This window comes from Lissotriton helveticus, chromosome 2_2 (assembly GCF_964261635.1).
Source record: "Lissotriton helveticus chromosome 2_2, aLisHel1.1, whole genome shotgun sequence".
Lineage (NCBI taxonomy): Eukaryota > Metazoa > Chordata > Amphibia > Caudata > Salamandridae > Lissotriton > Lissotriton helveticus.
Window position 1 is genome coordinate 419,419,301 of NC_136060.1, and position 19,370 is coordinate 419,438,670.

A 19,370-nucleotide genomic window follows, 5' to 3' on the forward strand; every position below is an offset into this window, starting at 1 on the left:
ATGACCAAGAGCCCGTCGACGACAAAGAGCCCATGGACAACTAGTTTACTAGCGTAATCTCAGATCGCAACAATAACATCTGCATCTTTTCAACTTTAGACTTTTCAAAGACAAGATTACAGTAAAATATCTACACTTTTGCCGTCTCACCTTTTGGAAACTTATGTTGACGATGAGGATGAGGACGATGAGGGACCATTTGGCACAGCTCACCATCCTTCGGAGCTAAACATCAAGTGTCAAGATGATTATGATGATGATGATGATGATGACTACGAATACCAAGAGCATTATTATTAGGCTTTCCTGTTTTCAGTTTCTATTTTTGGTAAATTCTGGTGTGTTTTTTTTTTAGTGGTTTCAATATCTTAAAAAACAGTTATCAGTGGTTACACATTTTCGCACCACTAAAAACAGTGTTTTTCCGGTGTTTATGGAATGTTTTGCTTCTATTATTGCTTGCTTTCTGCACTGAAAGAACATGGTATATAGACAGTGTACTTTTAGTGTATATGAGGTCCAAATAGATTTTTGCAAATTAATCATATTGTAGTACACCATACAATACTTCTTCAACTGACCCACTACCTCTAGGAGAACGACATCCTGGACCCTTCCCAGTCCAGGTTCCGTGGCAACCACAGCACCTAGACTGCCCTCATCGCCGCCACCGATGACATCAAGTCCCTGCTGGGCAACAGAGAAATGACGGCCCTCATCCTCCTGGACCGGTCAGCCGCCTTCGACACTGTCTGCCACCACACACTACAAACACGGCTCCACAACGCTGGCATCCAAGAGAAGGCCCTGGACTGGACCACCTCCTGCCTCTCTGGCAGACACAGATCGTCCGCCGGCACTCCACAACACCGGACCAACGTACCTCAACAGAAGACATTGCTTCAACAACCCCAACCCCAGCTCCACTCCGCCGACCTCGCCCTCGCCGCAGTCCCCCGCTTCCGAACAGCGACCTCCGGCGGCAGATCATTCTCCCACCTCGTCGCCAAGACCTGGAACACCCTCCCCATCCACCTACGGCAGACCCAAGACCTGCTGACCTTCAGAAAACTCCTCAAGACCTGGCTTTTTGAGCAGTAACAGCATTCACCACCCCAGCGCCTTGAGACCCTCACAGGGGAGTAGTGCTCTTTATAAATTATATGATTGATTGATCTGATGTTTTCACAAGAACTTTTGTTTTGGACTTCGCAACAAAACCCCAACACCTCCCCCCCCACCCCCACCCTCCCAATTGCTTACCATTAGTTGGCTTAATTTTCAACCATTTGCTTACTACTTAATTGATCAGCTGCTTTAGTCTTCCTCCTCTTCGGGGTTGTCCCTCTCCTGGAGCGTTTGCGCATCACTTGCGTCCTTCCATTGCTCTTTTAAAGGAAACCGCAGGGATACCACTGTCTGGCAGGGTTCAGGCACATTCCACAAGATCAGTGGCTTCTTCAACAGCCCTCTTTGCGGGGGTGCAGATTAAGGACATTTGCAGAGCTGCTACCTGTAGCAGCGTCCACACCTTTACTAAGCATTACTGCTTGGAATCCTTACAGCAAGAGGATGCGGCAGTGGGCCAGGCTGTCCTGAGGAACCTGTTCCAATAATTGGTGAGCTTTCCTTTCTATCCCACCTTCCGTTATTTTGCACATTTTGTATCTTTGTCATGTTGGCTATTACAATGTATTTATTACACAAAATGTGTTTTTATTGCTAACTGCTTGCTACTCTGATACAAAAGCATGGGAATCTATGAAAGTTCCAATACTGGGGCAAGAAAACAAGTTACATACCTGTAACTTTGGTTCCCCAGTATTGGTAACTTTCATAGATTCCCATGCGCCCACCTACCTCCCCGAGGAAAGCTCAGCCCACAGCAGATATGGTGACTGTTACACAACGGCTACGAAAATCTGAGGCTCTGAGGTTCCTTCAGGAGGGTTCTATGGAGTGAGGCACTTCTGATTGGCTGATGCCTAAGTTTGGTCTCTTTTACAAAAGAAAGGGTGATATGCTACAAAAGGGAATGAGGCCTAGGCCTTTTTTCTTTCTCTTTTGTACCTACTGCTATGGTATTTTTGTTACCGAGACTCCCATTCCGACGACTGGGAATGATACAAAAGCATGGGAATCTTTGAAAGTTGTATACACAAAATATACTACGCTGGAGTATATTTTGTGTATACAAGTTAGTTTAGGGGCTACGTATTCCAGTTGTCTCTAAACTTTGGCCTCTGACCCTAATTAAATTTTCTTGTTGTTTGTAATGTTTGAAAGTTACCAATACTGGGGAACCAAAGTTACAGGTAAGTAACTTAATTTCTTCCATCTTGTCATGCTTAGGAAGAACTCGTACAAGAATCTGCTGTGTTCACTCATAACCTGCACATGCCTAGAAAATTTCATAATGGTGGTCATGAAATGTTAGTAATGCACACCTTTTATTGTTGTCTACTGAAAACTGTGGAAAACCACCATACGCCAGGGGAACGCAAGAGCAAACCATGATCAAGTTCACCAACCATTGATTTGTTAATCCGTCAGAAAACCCAGTAGCACACTCAGTTTATAAAATGTTTTTCATATTTAGAACGTGCTCACAAACCAGTATGCAGTACAGCTCAACAGTACTATTTTGTCTGTTTAGTATATGCATGTCTCTCAATGAATGGGTGTGTTGGAATTAATGAGCGTGGAGATGGTACCCTTGCATAATGATGAAGCATATATAAGTTGCCTCCCCTGGCTAAAAGCCCACCTTTTACATGGCCATACCCCAACATAATGCAAGCCTTACTGTTGTGATTGGATTAAGCACTGCTGTCCCTGTGCTGATGTGAAGGATCTATGAGCGACCAGGTCAATGATTCATGTGGCACCTGGTTCGCCGCAATGAGACTGCTAAAATGTTTTTCCTTGGTTACCATCTACCTCCAGGAAAACCCTGCTCCAGGCACTTAGAATTAGCTGCCTGGATGGCGGGAATGCATTGCTGGTCGCAGCTAATGACGTCTTGCTGGCTAAACTACAGGTTGTTTAGAATACTGCTGCCCGGTTCCGTTATAATCTGCCAGCTCGGTCACCTTTAGCTCCCATTCTAAAAGACTTGCACTGGCTGCCCATAAAAAAAATTGGCAATTTTTAAAATCTGTTGCTTGACACCGAAGGCTCTAGATCAACCTCAGCCCAAGTACCTACGTTCAAAACTGAACTATCTGCCATCCAGTCAGCTAAGATCTTCTAGTAATGCTTTTCTGCAGACTCCACATTTTTCGGACTGACAGATTTCGTGGCAGAGCTTTTTCATAACTTGCCCCATATCATTGGAACAACCTTAATTTCCACATTCGTACCTGCCGCAACTACAGGAGTTTTAAGGAGATGCGTATAACTTGGTTGATCTAGACCAGTGATAGTTTACCTGTGGCCCCCTGGGCAGCAGCAGCAGCACTGGGCTGCCGTATACTCGACTCCGCACTAACATGAAAAAAAAGTTAAATATACACAAATCCTTATTTAAAGGTTAATTGCAGTTAGGGAAAGGAAGTAACCAGGACCTTAAGTTTAGCAACACCTTAATTTATTAAGACCGCCACTAGAGATACATGCTTTGCTTCCCCTACACCCACTTTACACCCCCCGCTGGCATTATTAGGGCCCCCGGTCACACCATAGACTAAATTTTGTGGCCCCCGGAAATATGTTTGTGAGTACCCATATTCTAGACAGTCCTTCCCATGCCTGCACAGTGCGGTGCTGAAATAATCTTCTGGGAGTGAGTTGTGCATGATACGACGTACCAAAGTAAAGTTATAAATGTGGGAAATGATTTATAAACTGAGTTCGCAACTGTGCTTCCTGGCAAATTTAAAAATCAACAATTTATGAACTCGATCATTGTTTGCTCTTGGCCTCCCTTTTCATCTTCGCCCAACTTTAAACAGTCCACTAGTATCCAACCATGTCTGTGTATAGTTTATAGCTTGTGCGTGGACAAGACTCCACATCTAGCTGCAGCAGCTGGAGCAGAACATGTATAAATAAAGCGGCATACACATCTTCTTGTGTAACCTGTTGACTTGCTGCTATTTTACTGCTGCTCATCTGTCTCGTGCACCAGCTTCCATTCAGATTCATTGTCCTAACATCACATGGGCTTCTTTGCTCAATGCTTAATCTTTTAACATTTGCAGATAATGGTCATTCTAGAGTGTTTTATGTCTGCTGGGACTCGGGGTCTATTGTGACACTGTTAACTGGATGGCCAGTTACTAATGTATAGTGTGCTAAATTGATTACCCTCCTCTAATAAAAGTATTGCATAGTTTGCCATTTGATTTCTCAATTCAATGGGCGCTATTGATATATCTTGGGTAGCAGTTGATATTTTAAATCTGGTTTTCTTCAGGCACCTCCAATTCTACAACCTGCACAACATGTTCCAGTATTTGGAGAAGCGCTCTTAGGATGCACAGCAGCAACTCCTGCGAGTAAAGACCGGAAACAGGATACACCCCCACCAGCAAATTCCCCTCCGAGTTTCAGCGCCCCTTGTTCTTTTGGGTAGGCCCTAACGATCTGTGCTTCAATGTTTTTTCCCTTTAATTGACTTGCAATCCCTACTTTCGGTTAACCTAGTCTAGCTTGAAAGTTGTTGAGTTTTAAAAATTAATTTGCATAGAACCTTTTGCCAGGGCTTAGGAGGAGTTCAGGCAACCCTCGTTTGCCATGCTTAGTCAACAGAAATTATGGCTTGGCTGGGGTGGGGCGTAGATCTCGTAAAAAGCCCAGGTTGTCAGGTTGTCCATGGTGTTCTCGGTATGTTGACAGCAGTTACTTTTCACAGCCACTAGATTGGGTGAAATGGGGGTGGGGGAGCTCATCAATTTGTACTGCAGTTGCTCCTTTAGTATTAATCCTGGCCCTGGTACTAATGTATAGGTACATGTTCCTATGTATTTTAGATATGTTTGGAAAGTACTTTGTTCGAGGCATATGAGCTGCAGATTGTACACTTAGCATTAGATCGCTACCTGGTGTTGGGCTCGGATGATTGCATGTTGTTGTCGTTTTGGAAGAAGTCTTTGTAGTCACGAGATAGGTGACTCCTCCCTTGGACGATAGTGCGCATGGGCATCGGCTCCATCCTTAGATTGTTTTTTTCCGCCACTGGGTTCGAAAATCTTCTTTTCAAAGACTTTGACGCGCAAAACTTTCTAAAACAAACTTTAACTTCAATATACATAGACTCAACCTCATCACTTCGATTCTGGTCGTCGACGCGGGCTGTCTGGCCTACCCATGTGATGAGGCCTACACCTCATGGAAAGGACACCATTCAAAAGATGCCCCAGATGTGGAGCAAAATTTCCACACAGCAACCATCACGAGGTGTGTAACCTGTGTTTATCACCTGAACACGAAGAGTCGAGCTGCACAGCTTGTGCGTCCTTTTGATTTAAGAAGACCAATCTAGATCGGAGGGCCTGTTGACACGACATGCAGAGATCCGCTCTGGAACCAGTGGATATCTTCAACGAAGGTCCATGTGTCCCCGAGGAAGATTCCGATAAGCTCCAGATCGTATCTGAGGCAGACTACTCCGATGACTCCATACCATCAGGTCAACGCGTGAGTACGACTGCCCCTACCCCTACCCCAGCCCCAACACCTAAACCAAAGACTAAGGTCAAAACTCCACCTTCGGGGCCCAGTCAAGACCGAGACATTGCTTCAAAAGCCCCGCCATCGAGCCCGGCTCCGAAGAAAATATTAAAGCCTTCCTGTAGCTCCATACCAAGCAAACCGCACGTGCCGATACGACCAGCTCCCTCTGAACCGAAAGAAGTCCCGGTTCTGAAAAAGACCCAGAAACCGTTGACTCCTAAAGACAATACGGCACCGAAACCAATGAAACCTGCTTCCACCCCAAAATCTTCGGTGCCGAAACTCACAAAACCTGTTTCCGATGCCTCCAAGCCCTCGAACCAGGTCTTGACTCCGAAAACAATAACTTTGGTGCCAAAAAGTACGCCACAGGACTATACAACAACTCCTTAGGCGAACGGCAAGCAGAAACCAGGCCCGGAGCTTAAAAATCTGCGCCGAAAGCAATTTCTGAAGAAGAACTTTTTAGACCTGATCCTTTGCAAAAGAGGAAATGCATAGATCCAGAAACAGGACATGTTTCCACCACACCACACAGGAAGAGGCAGTCCGATACAGCACCTACACCTCCAGTGCCTATCAAGAAGGACTCCTCCACATCTCCTATGCACCCTTCTTCTCCTGTATGTCCCTCTCCCTTTAAACATTTCACATTTCACCTCAAAATTCTCCTCTTCATTCTCCACAACATACATCTCCTCATGATGCTGATGGTGATCAGTATGGCATGGGGGGGGAGGGAAAGACCCAGATGACCCTTTTCCCTACCCAACAGGTTCATCAGACTGGGAGTATCCAAACCCACAGGATATACCAGATATTCCTGACCCACATATATATATCCATCTAAACCTTCTCCTCCAGAAGACAATATTGGGTTTGGACACTTGATTAATAGGGCTGCCATCTATCACAATGTCACCATGCATTCAGATGAGGCAGAAGAGGACTTTTTACTAGACACCTTTGAACATTCTCAAAAATCTGTGCAAATACTGCCAATTATTAAAGGAGTTATTAAACATGCCCCAGAAGTGTTTAAAGATCCTGTACGGGCTAGAATCATAAACCTAAGCATAGAAGATAAGTACAGAACAGCTCCTGGGGATCCTGCTTCCATTAAAGGACAGCTACCCTTAGACTCCCTAGTAGTTTCAAACGCTAGGAAAAGAGCAAATTCACAAACATTAGGAGAAGCACCACCTCCTGATAAAGAATCCAAAATCATAGATGCTTCAGAGAAAAGAATAGCTGCCCAAGCTAGTAATGCATGGCGCATTGCTAACACACAGGCCCTCCTCGCAAGATATGACAGGGCTCACTATGATCAGCTAGAGAAGCTCTTGCAACATCTACCTGATCAATATAAGGCACATGCAGATGACCTCATACAAGAGGGTATGCTTATATCGAACGCCTCCATTAAATGTGCGCTAGATGTAGCAGACACTGCATCCAGGGCAATAAAACACCAGTGTCCTTCTTAGACGGCTACGCATTTCAGGATTTAAGCAAGAGGTGCAGACTACAATCTGAAATCAACCATTCACCCAACACCAGTTGTTTGGTCCAGAAGTAGACACAGCTCTTGAAAAAATGAAAAAAGACAATGACACAGCCAAGTCCTATGGGAGCTTTGCAGTCAACCCAAGCAAGAGGCTCCTTTCGTCGCTCCTTTTACAGAGGAGGCTCCAAACAAGCTGGAGCAGACAATTCAGCTTCCTTTAAAACTAATACACAAGCATCCTCTAATAAAGGATACTTTAGAGGGGGCTACAGAGGTAATAATAAGAGAAGAGGTCGAGGTTACAAGAATCGATCCTCTTCCACTACTAAACAGTGACTTCCTTCAGCTCCCCCAACTGCATACCACTCCTGTAGGGGGGAGATTAACACAGTTCCTACCTGTCTGGAATTCCATCACAGTAGACAAGTGGGTAAGACAATTATCCAGTATGGTTACTGCCTAGAGCTTACAGCTACCCCTCCAAATATGCTACCCAGACATCGTCCAATATCCACAGAACATCTAATGCTGCTCCAACAGGAGGTTCTCTCATTGCTACGAAAAGATGCAATAGAGCTAGTTCAATTGCAACATTAAGGAGCAGGGGTCTACTCCCTCTCCTTCCTAACTCCCAAAAAGGATGGGACACTAAGACCAATTCAATTCTATATTTGAGGCCTCTCAATTTGTATGTACACTCAGATCATTTCCACATGATCACTTTACAAGTGCTCCGATTATTGCAACAAGGCGATTTCCTCACTGCACTAGACCTCAAAGACGCCTACTTTCACATTCCCATACATCCTTCTCACAGGAAGTATCTCAGGTTTGTGCTAGAAGGATAACACTATCAGTAGTAGCAGCACATCTCAGAAGACAACATATCCATGTCTTCCCATACTTAGACGATTGGCTCATAAAGGCCAAGTCATTCAACCAGTGTGTTCAACACACATCTCACACAATTCAGACACTGCACAACTTGGGGTTTACAATAAACCACACCAAGTCACATCTACAGCCCTCTCATGTACATCAATACCTAGGGGCTACCATAAACACCAATACAGCTCTAGCTTATCCCAGTCCAGCCAGGATACAGAGCATTCAAGCCTTAGTCACAAGGTTTCAAAACCAACACACTCTCCCAGCCAGAGTGTTCATGCAACTAATAGGCATGATGGCATCTTGCAGTTTTATTGTAGCATATGCAAAACTGGAAATACGTCCATTCCAGGAGTGTCTAGCACATCAGTGGATTCAGGCACAAGGACAACTGACCGACCTGGTGTTGGTGGACAGCCGCACACATTGCTCTCTGCAGTGGTGGAACACCAAAAACTTGTCCAGAGGGCGGCCGTTCCTCGAGCATGTTCCACAAATAGTACTGACAACAGACGCATCCCTGACAGGATGGGGAGCACATCTGCTCCACCACACAACTCAGGGAAGATGGACTGCTCAACAAAAGGTGCTTGTAAGGACGGCGTCCTTACCCGACGGGAATGGTGGCGTCCGCCCCATACTGATGTCTCGTTTCCGGCTTCTCCACAGAGCCCCGAGTGGGAACACGGATATGCCTCTGACGGCGAGCGCGAGGACGATGTGCCCTTTAAGTGGGCGTCACCATATGAGGGGGAAGTCCCGGCCCCTCATGACGTCACGGAGACCGCATTGGTCAAAAGAGAGGAAGTCCGGTATACCGGGTGTGGAGACACCCCAAGGAGGGAGGCGGAACCAGCAGAGACGGAGTATCGAGACGTGAGAGCAGACGGAACCCGGAGCATCGGAGAAGCCCAAGACGAAGCAGAACCACGAGGAGAGCCTGGAGGCCAACGACCCTGCGGATCGCCGTGCCACACTCCCGAGGGAGGAGTGTGGCTGACACAGACCCCTGGTGCCCGAGGAGAAGAACCAGCTACCCAAGCCGGACCCTCAGACGAGCAGCGCCACGGACCCCAGTGCATTCGCCCGGGAGAGACTAACTTTCAGGACTAGAAAGACGTTTGTCCACAGCCCTTTGAGAGGATTAAAAATAAAACCTCCTTAAACCCTACAGCCAGTGTCACGGTCGTCCCTTCACCCACGTCAACACTGGTGTCAGAAGTGGGATCCTCCCCTCCCAAAACGACCATGGCAATGGAACAAGTGATTCAAACGCTCATTGATGGACAACAAAAACTTGAGTGGGCTATTGGTCAGCAAGTAAGCACAGCTGATGCTGACCGGGACTTGTTCAGAACGTCTATGGCACAACAACTGGACACTATCCACAAGGTTATACAAACACCCGTTTCATCGTCTACGCTGGATAGAAGACCCATAGGCCCACACCCATCAGGGGTCGCCTTACAAAAATATGTGAACGGTGAAGATCCCGACGCCTTCCTACTAAATTTTAAAACGGCACTATGACAAAGGAAAAAAATGGAGGACCCTAGAAAAGGGAGACTGGGCTCTGGTACTGCTACCGTCATCCACCCAAAAGTTTCGGAGTGAGTGGAAAGGTCCCTATAAAGTAGTAGAAACCTACGGGCGTACCACCTACGGCCTACAAATGACCCAGAACAGGAGACAAACTTTCCACATTAATCTCCTTAAAAAATGGATTGGGCCGCATCCCCGTCCGGCTAACATGACCTTTCCTGAAGACAGGAGCGGGTCTACCCTGGAACAACTACCAGTGAACCCAGACTTATCGGAGGCGGAACGAGGAGAGCTGCTGTCAACTCTACTGCCCTTTTCCCCTATCTTTTCGGACACCCCTGGGTGTACCCATATGGCAGAGCATCGAATACACACCAAAGCGGGGCAGGTAATAAAACAAAGACCATACCGCATCCCAGCTGCGAAAAGGGCAGACGTGAAGAGGGAGGTGCAGGACATGCTTCGACTCGGGGTGATAAGACCTTCCCAGAGCAGTTGGTCCTCCCCCATAGTCATGGTCCCCAAACCCGACGGGTCTACCCGTTTTTGTATGGACTTCAGGGCCCTTAACGCTGTGTCGTCGTTTGACGCCTTTCCAATACCACGGGTGGATGAACTAATAGAGAGGATAGGGGATGCACATTACATCACCACCCTGGACCTGACCAAGGGGTATTGGCAGGTGCCCCTCAAGGAGGAAGATCGCCACAAAACGGCCTTTGCTACCGAAGACGGGCTCTATGAATTCACTGTCTTACCGTTTGGCCTCCATGGAGCCCCTGCTACCTTTCAGCGGCTAATGAACAGGGTACTGGCCAGCCACACCACCTACAGTTCGGTGTACTTGGATGATATAGTCATCTTCAGTACATCATGGAAAGACCATCTGGTACACGTATCCAAAGTCTTGACCGCTTTACGGGCAGCCGGTCTCCATGTGAATGCAAGAAAATCAAGAGCCGCGTTTCCAAAGGTGAAGTACTTGGGGTTCATGCTGGGCGAGGGAGTCATAGCCCCACAGGAGGAAAAAATCAAAGCCATAACTGGTACTCCTTTTCCGGCCACAAAAAGGGAGTTGCGTGCCTTTTTGGGCCTCATAGGGTACTATAGGAGATTCATCAAGAACTTTGCAGTCCTTTCAAGTCCCTTGACAGACCTCCTGCAGAAACACGTAAAGAACGCTCTGCCAACTCCTCCATCGGAAGCAGCCCTCAAAGCGTTCCAGACCCTAAAGACAGCCCTCACCACAAGCCCGGTGCTCTTACCGCCGAATTTTGAGAAATCCTTTTCCCTGGCCACTGATGCCTCCGACACTGGCATTGGGGCTGTACTGTCCCAGGAGGGGGATGACGGGGCGGAACATCCCATACTCTATGTCAGCAGAAAACTCCACCCCAGGGAACAGAAATACCCCACGGTAGAAAAAGAGTGCCTGGCCATCCGGTGGGCTATTGACAAACTACGGTATTACTTAGAAGGGAAATCTTTTGTCCTGTACTCAGACCACGCACCCCTACAGTGGATGCAAAGGAACCGAACCCAGAATGCTAGGATCTTACGGTGGTTTCTATTCCTGCAACCCTTTGCCTTCAAGGTTGTACATCGGAAGGGTGCAGACAATGGGAATGCCGATTTCCTCTCCAGGATGCCTATGCTCCCCGATCGGGAGAATCCAGGGGGGGAGGAATGTAAGGACGGCGTCCTTACCCGACGGGAATGGTGGCGTCCGCCCCATACTGATGTCTCGTTTCCGGCTTCTCCACAGAGCCCCGAGTGGGAACACGGATATGCCTCTGACGGCGAGCGCGAGGACGATGTGCCCTTTAAGTGGGCGTCACCATATGAGGGGGAAGTCCCGGCCCCTCATGACGTCACGGAGACCGCATTGGTCAAAAGAGAGGAAGTCCGGTATACCGGGTGTGGAGACACCCCAAGGAGGGAGGCGGAACCAGCGGAGACGGAGTATCGAGACGTGAGAGCAGACGGAACCCGGAGCATCGGAGAAGCCCAAGACGAAGCAGAACCACGAGGAGAGCCTGGAGGCCAACGACCCTGCGGATCGCCGTGCCACACTCCCGAGGGAGGAGTGTGGCTGACACAGACCCCTGGTGCCCGAGGAGAAGAACCAGCTACCCAAGCCGGACCCTCAGACGAGCAGCGCCACGGACCCCAGTGCATTCGCCCGGGAGAGACTAACTTTCAGGACTAGAAAGACGTTTGTCCACAGCCCTTTGAGAGGATTAAAAATAAAACCTTCCTTAACCACATCGATGCTCGATGAGTTCCAGCCCTGTGCTGGAATATGCAAAAACCCATTATTCATGACGAGCTGGGCTCGTCATGAGCGTGCTGGGAGGCTACTGCATGACGAGCCCAGCTCGTCATGAGTGTGGAAGGGGTTAAACCCTACAGCCAGTGTCACGGTCGTCCCTTCACCCACGTCAACAGTGCTTCACATCAATCACCTAGAGTTGCTGGCGATTTTCCTGGCAGTATAGTCCTTCCAAGTATACATACAGAACAAAGCTGGTTTAATCTGGACGGACACCATGACAGCCATGAACTACATACAGAAACAAGGAGGCACACATTCCCTGCAACTGTCCCAGCTCGCACAAAACATTTGGAGATGGGTCATTCCACAAAAGATATATCTGCTTGCAGAACACCTTCCAGGAGTTCACAATCAAAAAGCTGATCTGTTAAGTCGACAAACGCAACAGATTCATGAATGGGAACTACATCTGCAAGTTCTTCAACCCTTCTTTCACAAGTGGGGTCATCGAGACATAGACCTGTTTGCCACACACGAAAACGCAAAATGCCCAACCTTCGCTGCCAGGGTTTCCACACCCGTTGTCCAAGGGCAATACGATATGGATTAACTGGTCAGGCAGATTTGCGTACGCTTTTCCGCCAACCCCACTAATACCACTAGTGGTACGCAAGCTCAAACAGTCTCTCGAACTGATCCTGGTAGCTCCCACATGGGCACGCCAACCGTGGTTCACCACACTGCTAGAAGTCTCTCTAGTTCCACACCAAAAACTGTCTCACACCATCGATGCTAACGCAGAACCATGAGACCTCAGGCATCTAGATCCAAGTCAACTGAATCTGGCTCCTGAAGTCTTAGAATTTGGTTACCTTAACCTGCCACCAGACTATGAATATCATTAAAGAAGCCAGAAGACCTACTACTATAGCTTGCTATGCTGCTAAATGGAAAACATTTGCCATTTACTGCAATAGTAATCAAATTGATCCTTTTAGATTTTTCCATCCAAAATATTATCTGTTACCTTCTCCATTTACAAAGATGTAATCTAGCTTATTCATCTATACGTTTAAATCTTGCGGCCATTGCCACATATCTACGAAACAGTGTTGTTGTTTACAGTACCAGCAATAAAAGCTTTTATGGGAGGATTAAAAAGAATTATTCCTCCTAGGTTACCACCCTCTCGAGGGTGGAACCTAAACATTGTTCTTACAAGGCTCATGGGACCCCCTTTTGAACCTTTACACAATTGTGAACTACATTTTCTCACATGGAAAACCGCTTTCCTCGTTGCCATTACCTCTCTTAGAAGAGTTAGTGAGATTCAAGCTTTCACTATACAAGAACCTTTCTTACAATTACACCGTGACAAAGTGGTTCTAAGAACTAATCCTAAATTACTTCCTAAAATAATTACTCCTTTTCATTTAAACCAATCAGTTGAGTTACCAGTGTTTTTTCAAAACCCAGACTCGGTAGCAGAAAGAGCTTGACACACACATGATGTCAAAAGAGCTCTTCTCTATTGCATAGATGGGACCAAGTCCTTTCGCAAAACAAAGCAACTATTTGTAGCCTTCTCTCCACCACATAAAGGCAATCCCATTTCAGAATCCGACATTGGTGGATTGTTAAATGTATACAAATATGATATCACAAAGCAAAACGCACATTAACAGTTCCTCCTAGAGCGCACTCCACACGCAAACTAAGAGCATCCATGGCTTTCTTAGGAAACATTCCCCTAGAAGATATCTGCAAGGCAGCAACATGGTCTACATCACACACCTTCACTAAACGCTATTGTGTTGATGTTCAAGCCAAGCAGCAAGCTGCAGTAGGACAAACTGTCCTTAAAACTCTCTATCAAACTACTGCAACAGGCACAGGTGACCACCGCTAGGGGAGACACTGCTGCACAATCGATAAGTGTACATTCTGCAGCTCATATGCCTCGAACGGAAAATGCTACTTACCAGTATGTATCTGTTATTGGCATGTAGAGCTGCAGAGTTGTACACGCCCTCCTGCCTCCCCGGAACCTGTCTGTTCCAGTTTTATCTTAATTAGATCTACACTCATGGACATCCTTTCTTCTTTCTACTAACTCCATCATGTCCCATCATGGCGAAAAACAATCTAAGGATGGAGCCGATGCCCATGCGTAATATCATCCAAGGGAGGAGTCACCTATCTTGTGACTACACACAATGACTTTCAAGACGACAACAAAATGCAATCATCCAAGCCCAACACCAGGTGGCGATCTAATGCTAAGTGTACAACTCTGCAGCTCTACATGCCAAGAACAGATGCATACTGGTAAGTAGCATTTTCCTTTTGGAAAGGTGGGCTGAAAACAACAAATAGATATTTCCTTATTTTATTGTTGCCAATATTGTACATTGGGAGAATTGGCTGTTCTCAGATTTGTTTGTGTGAAAATTGCAAATTGTTTACCTCCAAACTAATGTGCCTATCCTTGCTGTTTTAGCCTTTTCAATACAAATCAGTCTCAAGAAAGACCTTTTGGCTTTAATTTTTCATCGAATACCCAAAATGACACCAATCTATTTTGCAATAATGCCTTTTTACCGAAACCCTTTGGTACAAGTGATATCGGGGAGTCCAAATGTCCAGAAGAATTTCCAACAAGCTTCAGTACACAGCCCCTCGCTCCAAGTTTTCTTTCTTGGACTGACAGAATGAATAATGAGAAACGTAACAAGCCAAAAAACTTATTTGAATCCTTCATTAAAACAACTGATACTTTAAGTAATGGCTTTGAAACGACAGCAGTGAAGGACAGTTTCTCTACACCGCTGGTGTTTCAAAGGGAGATTCCCCAAACTTTACCATCACCTAGTAAAAGTCCAGAACTGCCAAAATTACTGGATTCCCCATCCGAAGATGAAGACGGCCCACCAGTGCGAAAAATCAAACCAGCCTATGACCAGAAGCATCATTTTGAAGACCTGTACAGAAGAAAAGTTTACCTCGAGAAATTGGCAGCAAAGGCAGAAAAGGCTGCTGGTATTGTTGGAAATTCTAGAAGAGGTCAGTCTTTCAAATTATACTTTGTATTTGGACTGGTAAATTTTTGCAACATAGTGTTGGTAATCAGCTTTGTCCCTTCTGTCTTGCTTGTTTGCGCAAGCCTTTTTTTAATAAATGCGGGCACACTCTTTCAAATGCTATCTATGCTCTGTTTCTTTCATAGTAACTTGCTGTTTATTTTTTTTTAATCTTTGTAAAGGGGTGGAGTGGTTTAGGCGTATTTCCTTGAGAATTCTGTAAGGCGACAAATAATTTGTAAACATAAAGTTAGCAGTCTTGCTGCAGCTTTCCAGACATCTTTCCTGTAATGCCTACATTAACATACCTCTGCATTCTTCATGCAATACAAAATGAGCTTTAGCAGCATGCTTTCATCGCTCAGGTGCGTTTGGCTTTAGCTGTAATCACCTCATTCCTTCGGACCTTCTGAGTACAGGTCCTGTAGTCATGCACTGCTGTACTGTCTGTCTTCAAGTATTCTTGGGTTGATAATTTTACGTCTGCGATTTGACAACTGTAAGACCTTTAGTTTAAAGTATGCATAGCAGGCTCTGAGCATGCCTCCTTGAGCCAGGTACTTTTTTTGCTGTTATTTCCAGCCTGACTGTGTATGTATAATAATCCTAACAATATTGGCTACTTCTTGAATATTACACCTCCACTCAAGTACCTGCTTTGTACTGAGAGACTAAATAACTATTTTACCCCCCACGCCCCCCCCCCCTAAATTTTGCTCCTGCTGGCCCACTTCTGCGTCCCTAACCGTACTATGCCTACGCTGCTTATGTTACCACATCACATGTAGACTTATTGGCTTTGCCAGTGATTGTTTGAACTGGTGCTGGTCCCTTGCCGGTCCTTTGATTTGTTTGGCTTTTCATATCTTGTGGTAGTCTGGTGAACTGTATTTGGCACGGCCTGCCTTTCTACTTTGTTAATGTCAAAATCTTCAAGAATAGCGTTGAGCTACCTTTATTGTTTGTACTGATGAATGATTATAGGTTTTCTACAATTGTACTACGTGATTATTTAGCTTCAAGTTTCATTCAGTCAGTTGTTACTATTTTACACTAAATTTCTTAGCCTTGAGCTCGCTAGAATCATTAGCTCTGTTTTCATTCACTTCACAGTAACTGTTCACAAATCTGTCTTAAGTGACGCTGGGAAAGTTAGAAGGTTGCAGGAAAGTGGGGCATCGTTTGTGCAAGATGGCTCCTGCAATGATGTTGCACCTCACCTGCATAAGTGCCGGGAATGCCGCTTAGACCGATTTGGACGAACCAACGAAATGAAGGATTCTGCTGTTTTCTGTCGGTTCTTTCACTTCAGGAGGTATGTGGTTGATGTATAGAAAAATTGTGTCCTTAGCAACATTGCTCTCCTAAGGGTAATAGAACTGGGATTCTGTGCTGTGGGGGTTTTGGACGTATTTCTCTTAAATGGAACTGCACGTTTATGGTACATGAATAACAATTGAAAATGAGTGTAATAGGCTAAATAACCTCCAGTTACTGCACTGCAGGGCTTAATTCGCAAATCTGGCTGTGCACAGTAGGACCTGCGCTGCTTTATGCCCCCATTTCAGAGCTGTACTGCCCACTATGCCTCCTCCTATGGCACCCTACATGCTTCATTTTCTATTTAAAAAACCTTGTTTTAACATTTTAGTCCGTGGTAATTGGCTAATCATTAACCAGCATTGGAAAACCCAATAGGTCTCTTCAATGGAAGAGCTATTGGCTTGGCAATGTGTCTTAGCCATGTTGTTCACCAGTGTGGCTAAAAGTTAGTGGCATATAGGATAGTCTTGTGGAATGGCATAATGTTGTGTATTGGAATGTCATACTGTGGCATTGAGTGGCTTAGAGTGCAGTGTGGTGTAGAGTGCAGTGGAGTGATGTAGAATGGCGTAGAGTATATCCGCATTGAATTGAGAGCTGCAGAGTGCAGTGGAGTAGCGTGCAGTGGTGTAAAGTGGAGTGGACTGGTGTTGAGGGCTTTGACATAGAGCAGTGGGACTCCATGTATTGCCCATGGGCTGCTGGCGGTCCAGCAGACATTTCTTTGGGAATCTGTAAAACCGCAGCATAGATGTAAAGCAGCTCGAGTTCCGTTTTGTTTCTGCTGCTAGCTGGCCAACATCGTTTTATGATTCTGGGCTTTTTTCTGTAGTCACTTCATCTTGATTTATGAGCAGGGCTGCCCTGCTAATAAAACAAGCTGAAATTAGCGTTAAAACAAAGTCCTAGAAAAAAACGCGACTTCTTCCAATATGAGGATACCATCTACCTGCAAAAGACAGGAACTTCGATGGGCAGCACATTTGCCCCTAGTATCGCAGGTCTGTATGTGCATAATTTTGAACTGACCCACATCCTGGCTGCCACCAACCCTTACGCTCTCAATGTTATCCTGTGGCAGAGGTACATTGATGATGTCCTTTTAATCTGGAAGGGAAATGAGGAAAGTCTTCTGGCTTTTTTTGATTGGGTGAATACATGTGATCCCCACCTGAAATTCACCCATCAGTTCCACCGTCTTCCTGGATGTAACAATAACTAGGGTAGCTGACCATCTAACTACCAAGACCTATTCTAAGCCCACCAGCAAAAACAATCTGCTACATTTTTCGAGCTTTCACCCGGTCTTTGCGGGAGAACTTACCTTTTGGTCAATATCTGCGTATTCGCAGAAACTGTTGGTCCCTGACCGATTTCAAAATGCAGTCGGAAGATCTTACCAATAAACTACTGACAAGAGGTTACCCAAAAAGAATTCTAAATAAAAGCCGCAAAAGGGCCAAAAATCAAAATAGGGAGGCCCTTTTGGAAGAATATAGTAAAGACCAGCAAGCTGAGACACCCTTGACCTGTGTGACGACTTACAGCAACATTTCCAACGCTGTTAGTCATTGCATTGGCAAGCACTGGCGTATTTTGACCGGTAATGGGCGCAAATGGAATAAACCCCTTTTTTCGTACAAACGTGACAGGAGCCTACAAGATGCACTCGTCCACACCCGTCCAAGAATAAACGATATAACTCGGGGTGACAGTGTACTCTCCACATGGGGTTTGCCTCCTGTCTGTGGCCATTTCCCTTGTGGGAGGTGCAGTGTGTGTCATTTGACTACAGCAACAAAGACACTCAATTTGGAGGAAGGCAAAATCTGGCATTTTGAAGGGCACACTAATTGTAATTCTAGTCATGTTATTTATCTCGTCACATGTCCCTGCAATCTTAAATATGTTAGGATGACTACGAGAAAAATAAAATTACGGATTGGCGAGCACCGCAGTAATGTTAGGTGCCGCAAGAGAACCACGAAATTAACTGCACACTACCTAGAATGCGGTCATTGCCCTAACGATATCAAATGGACAGTAATAGAGCAGTTGGATCAGAGCAACGAAAGCAGCATCTTTGAAAAAGAACAAAGATGGATTTACCGTCTTAATACACACTCACAGGGATTGAATGACGCTATTCCGTGGGGTTACACCCCCTATCCTTTGTCCGGTTTTCGCGCCAGAGCTGGGGCAGGGATGCCCCAGCAACTGGTTTGAACCGGTGTATGCACAGGGCACCTTGTGTGCCGCAGGCATGTCTCATACCTATCAGGCCTGTCCTAGCCTATACACAAAATCCTGTCTGGGGTGGTGCTAGCACCTCCCAAGGCAGGAAACCCTTTGTCCAAGCCTACCTTGCTGGAAGGACTCCCAGCAGCAGGAGGTCAGACTTGTGTCTGTGGTGGCAGCATCCATTTTGTGATGCCAAGGCATCACACAGTTACATCCATGTCGTGTCCCTCTAGAAGGGTGGAATGCTACCCCCGTCGCCAGAATTGGCGAGGGGGTAGTATTTCAATTCGTATGACACCTTACTCGACATGTTTTGATAATGTTATACCAAAGTTAGCATTCAACCGCGAGGATTATAATGCATTTAAGAGTATATGGTATAGCGTTATCATGGAACAGCTATTAGGACTTGGTTCCGCAAGCTGCAGACGGGCTCAGCTCATGCCAGAGCACCATCTCACATAATTCCACGCACTCTGCCTTCAGGATTGATAAGGCCTGCCATAGGAGTAACTGATAGGAGTATGTGTCCATTTTAGGGTTAGATATAGGTATACTATATCTACAGCAAAGGGTGGTTACACCACCTTGCCCCAGCTGTCTTAGCAGCCAGTTGTGTCCGTTTAGATGGCCAGCCAGGGGTGGCATAATACATGCTTCAGCCCCTGGTAGGCCCTGGGTACACCTATTCCCTGGGTACCTAAGGTACACTGTATAGGGACTGATAAGGTGGCCCAGTACCAATTGGTAAATGCACCTAAAGTACATTGTTGTCAATTTAGAGAGAGAACAGCTAGGGTGTGGGTCTGATTAGCAGGCCCACAGCCAGGGAAAGTCG

At 46.0% G+C, this 19,370-nt stretch overlaps 1 protein-coding gene across 2 annotated transcripts in view; it reads left to right on the forward strand.

Moving 5' to 3' along the window:
- Positions 1-19,370, forward strand: part of KDM3A (lysine demethylase 3A) — a 283,523-nt gene that overhangs the window by 125,393 nt on the left and 138,760 nt on the right. For both annotated transcript variants that reach the window (XM_078678669.1, XM_078678670.1), the window contains exons 9-11: positions 4,418-4,572; positions 14,389-14,951; positions 16,082-16,283. In XM_078678669.1, coding sequence (XP_078534795.1) covers positions 4,418-4,572; positions 14,389-14,951; positions 16,082-16,283 — 920 coding nt within the window. The remainder of the gene's footprint in view (positions 1-4,417; positions 4,573-14,388; positions 14,952-16,081; positions 16,284-19,370) is intronic.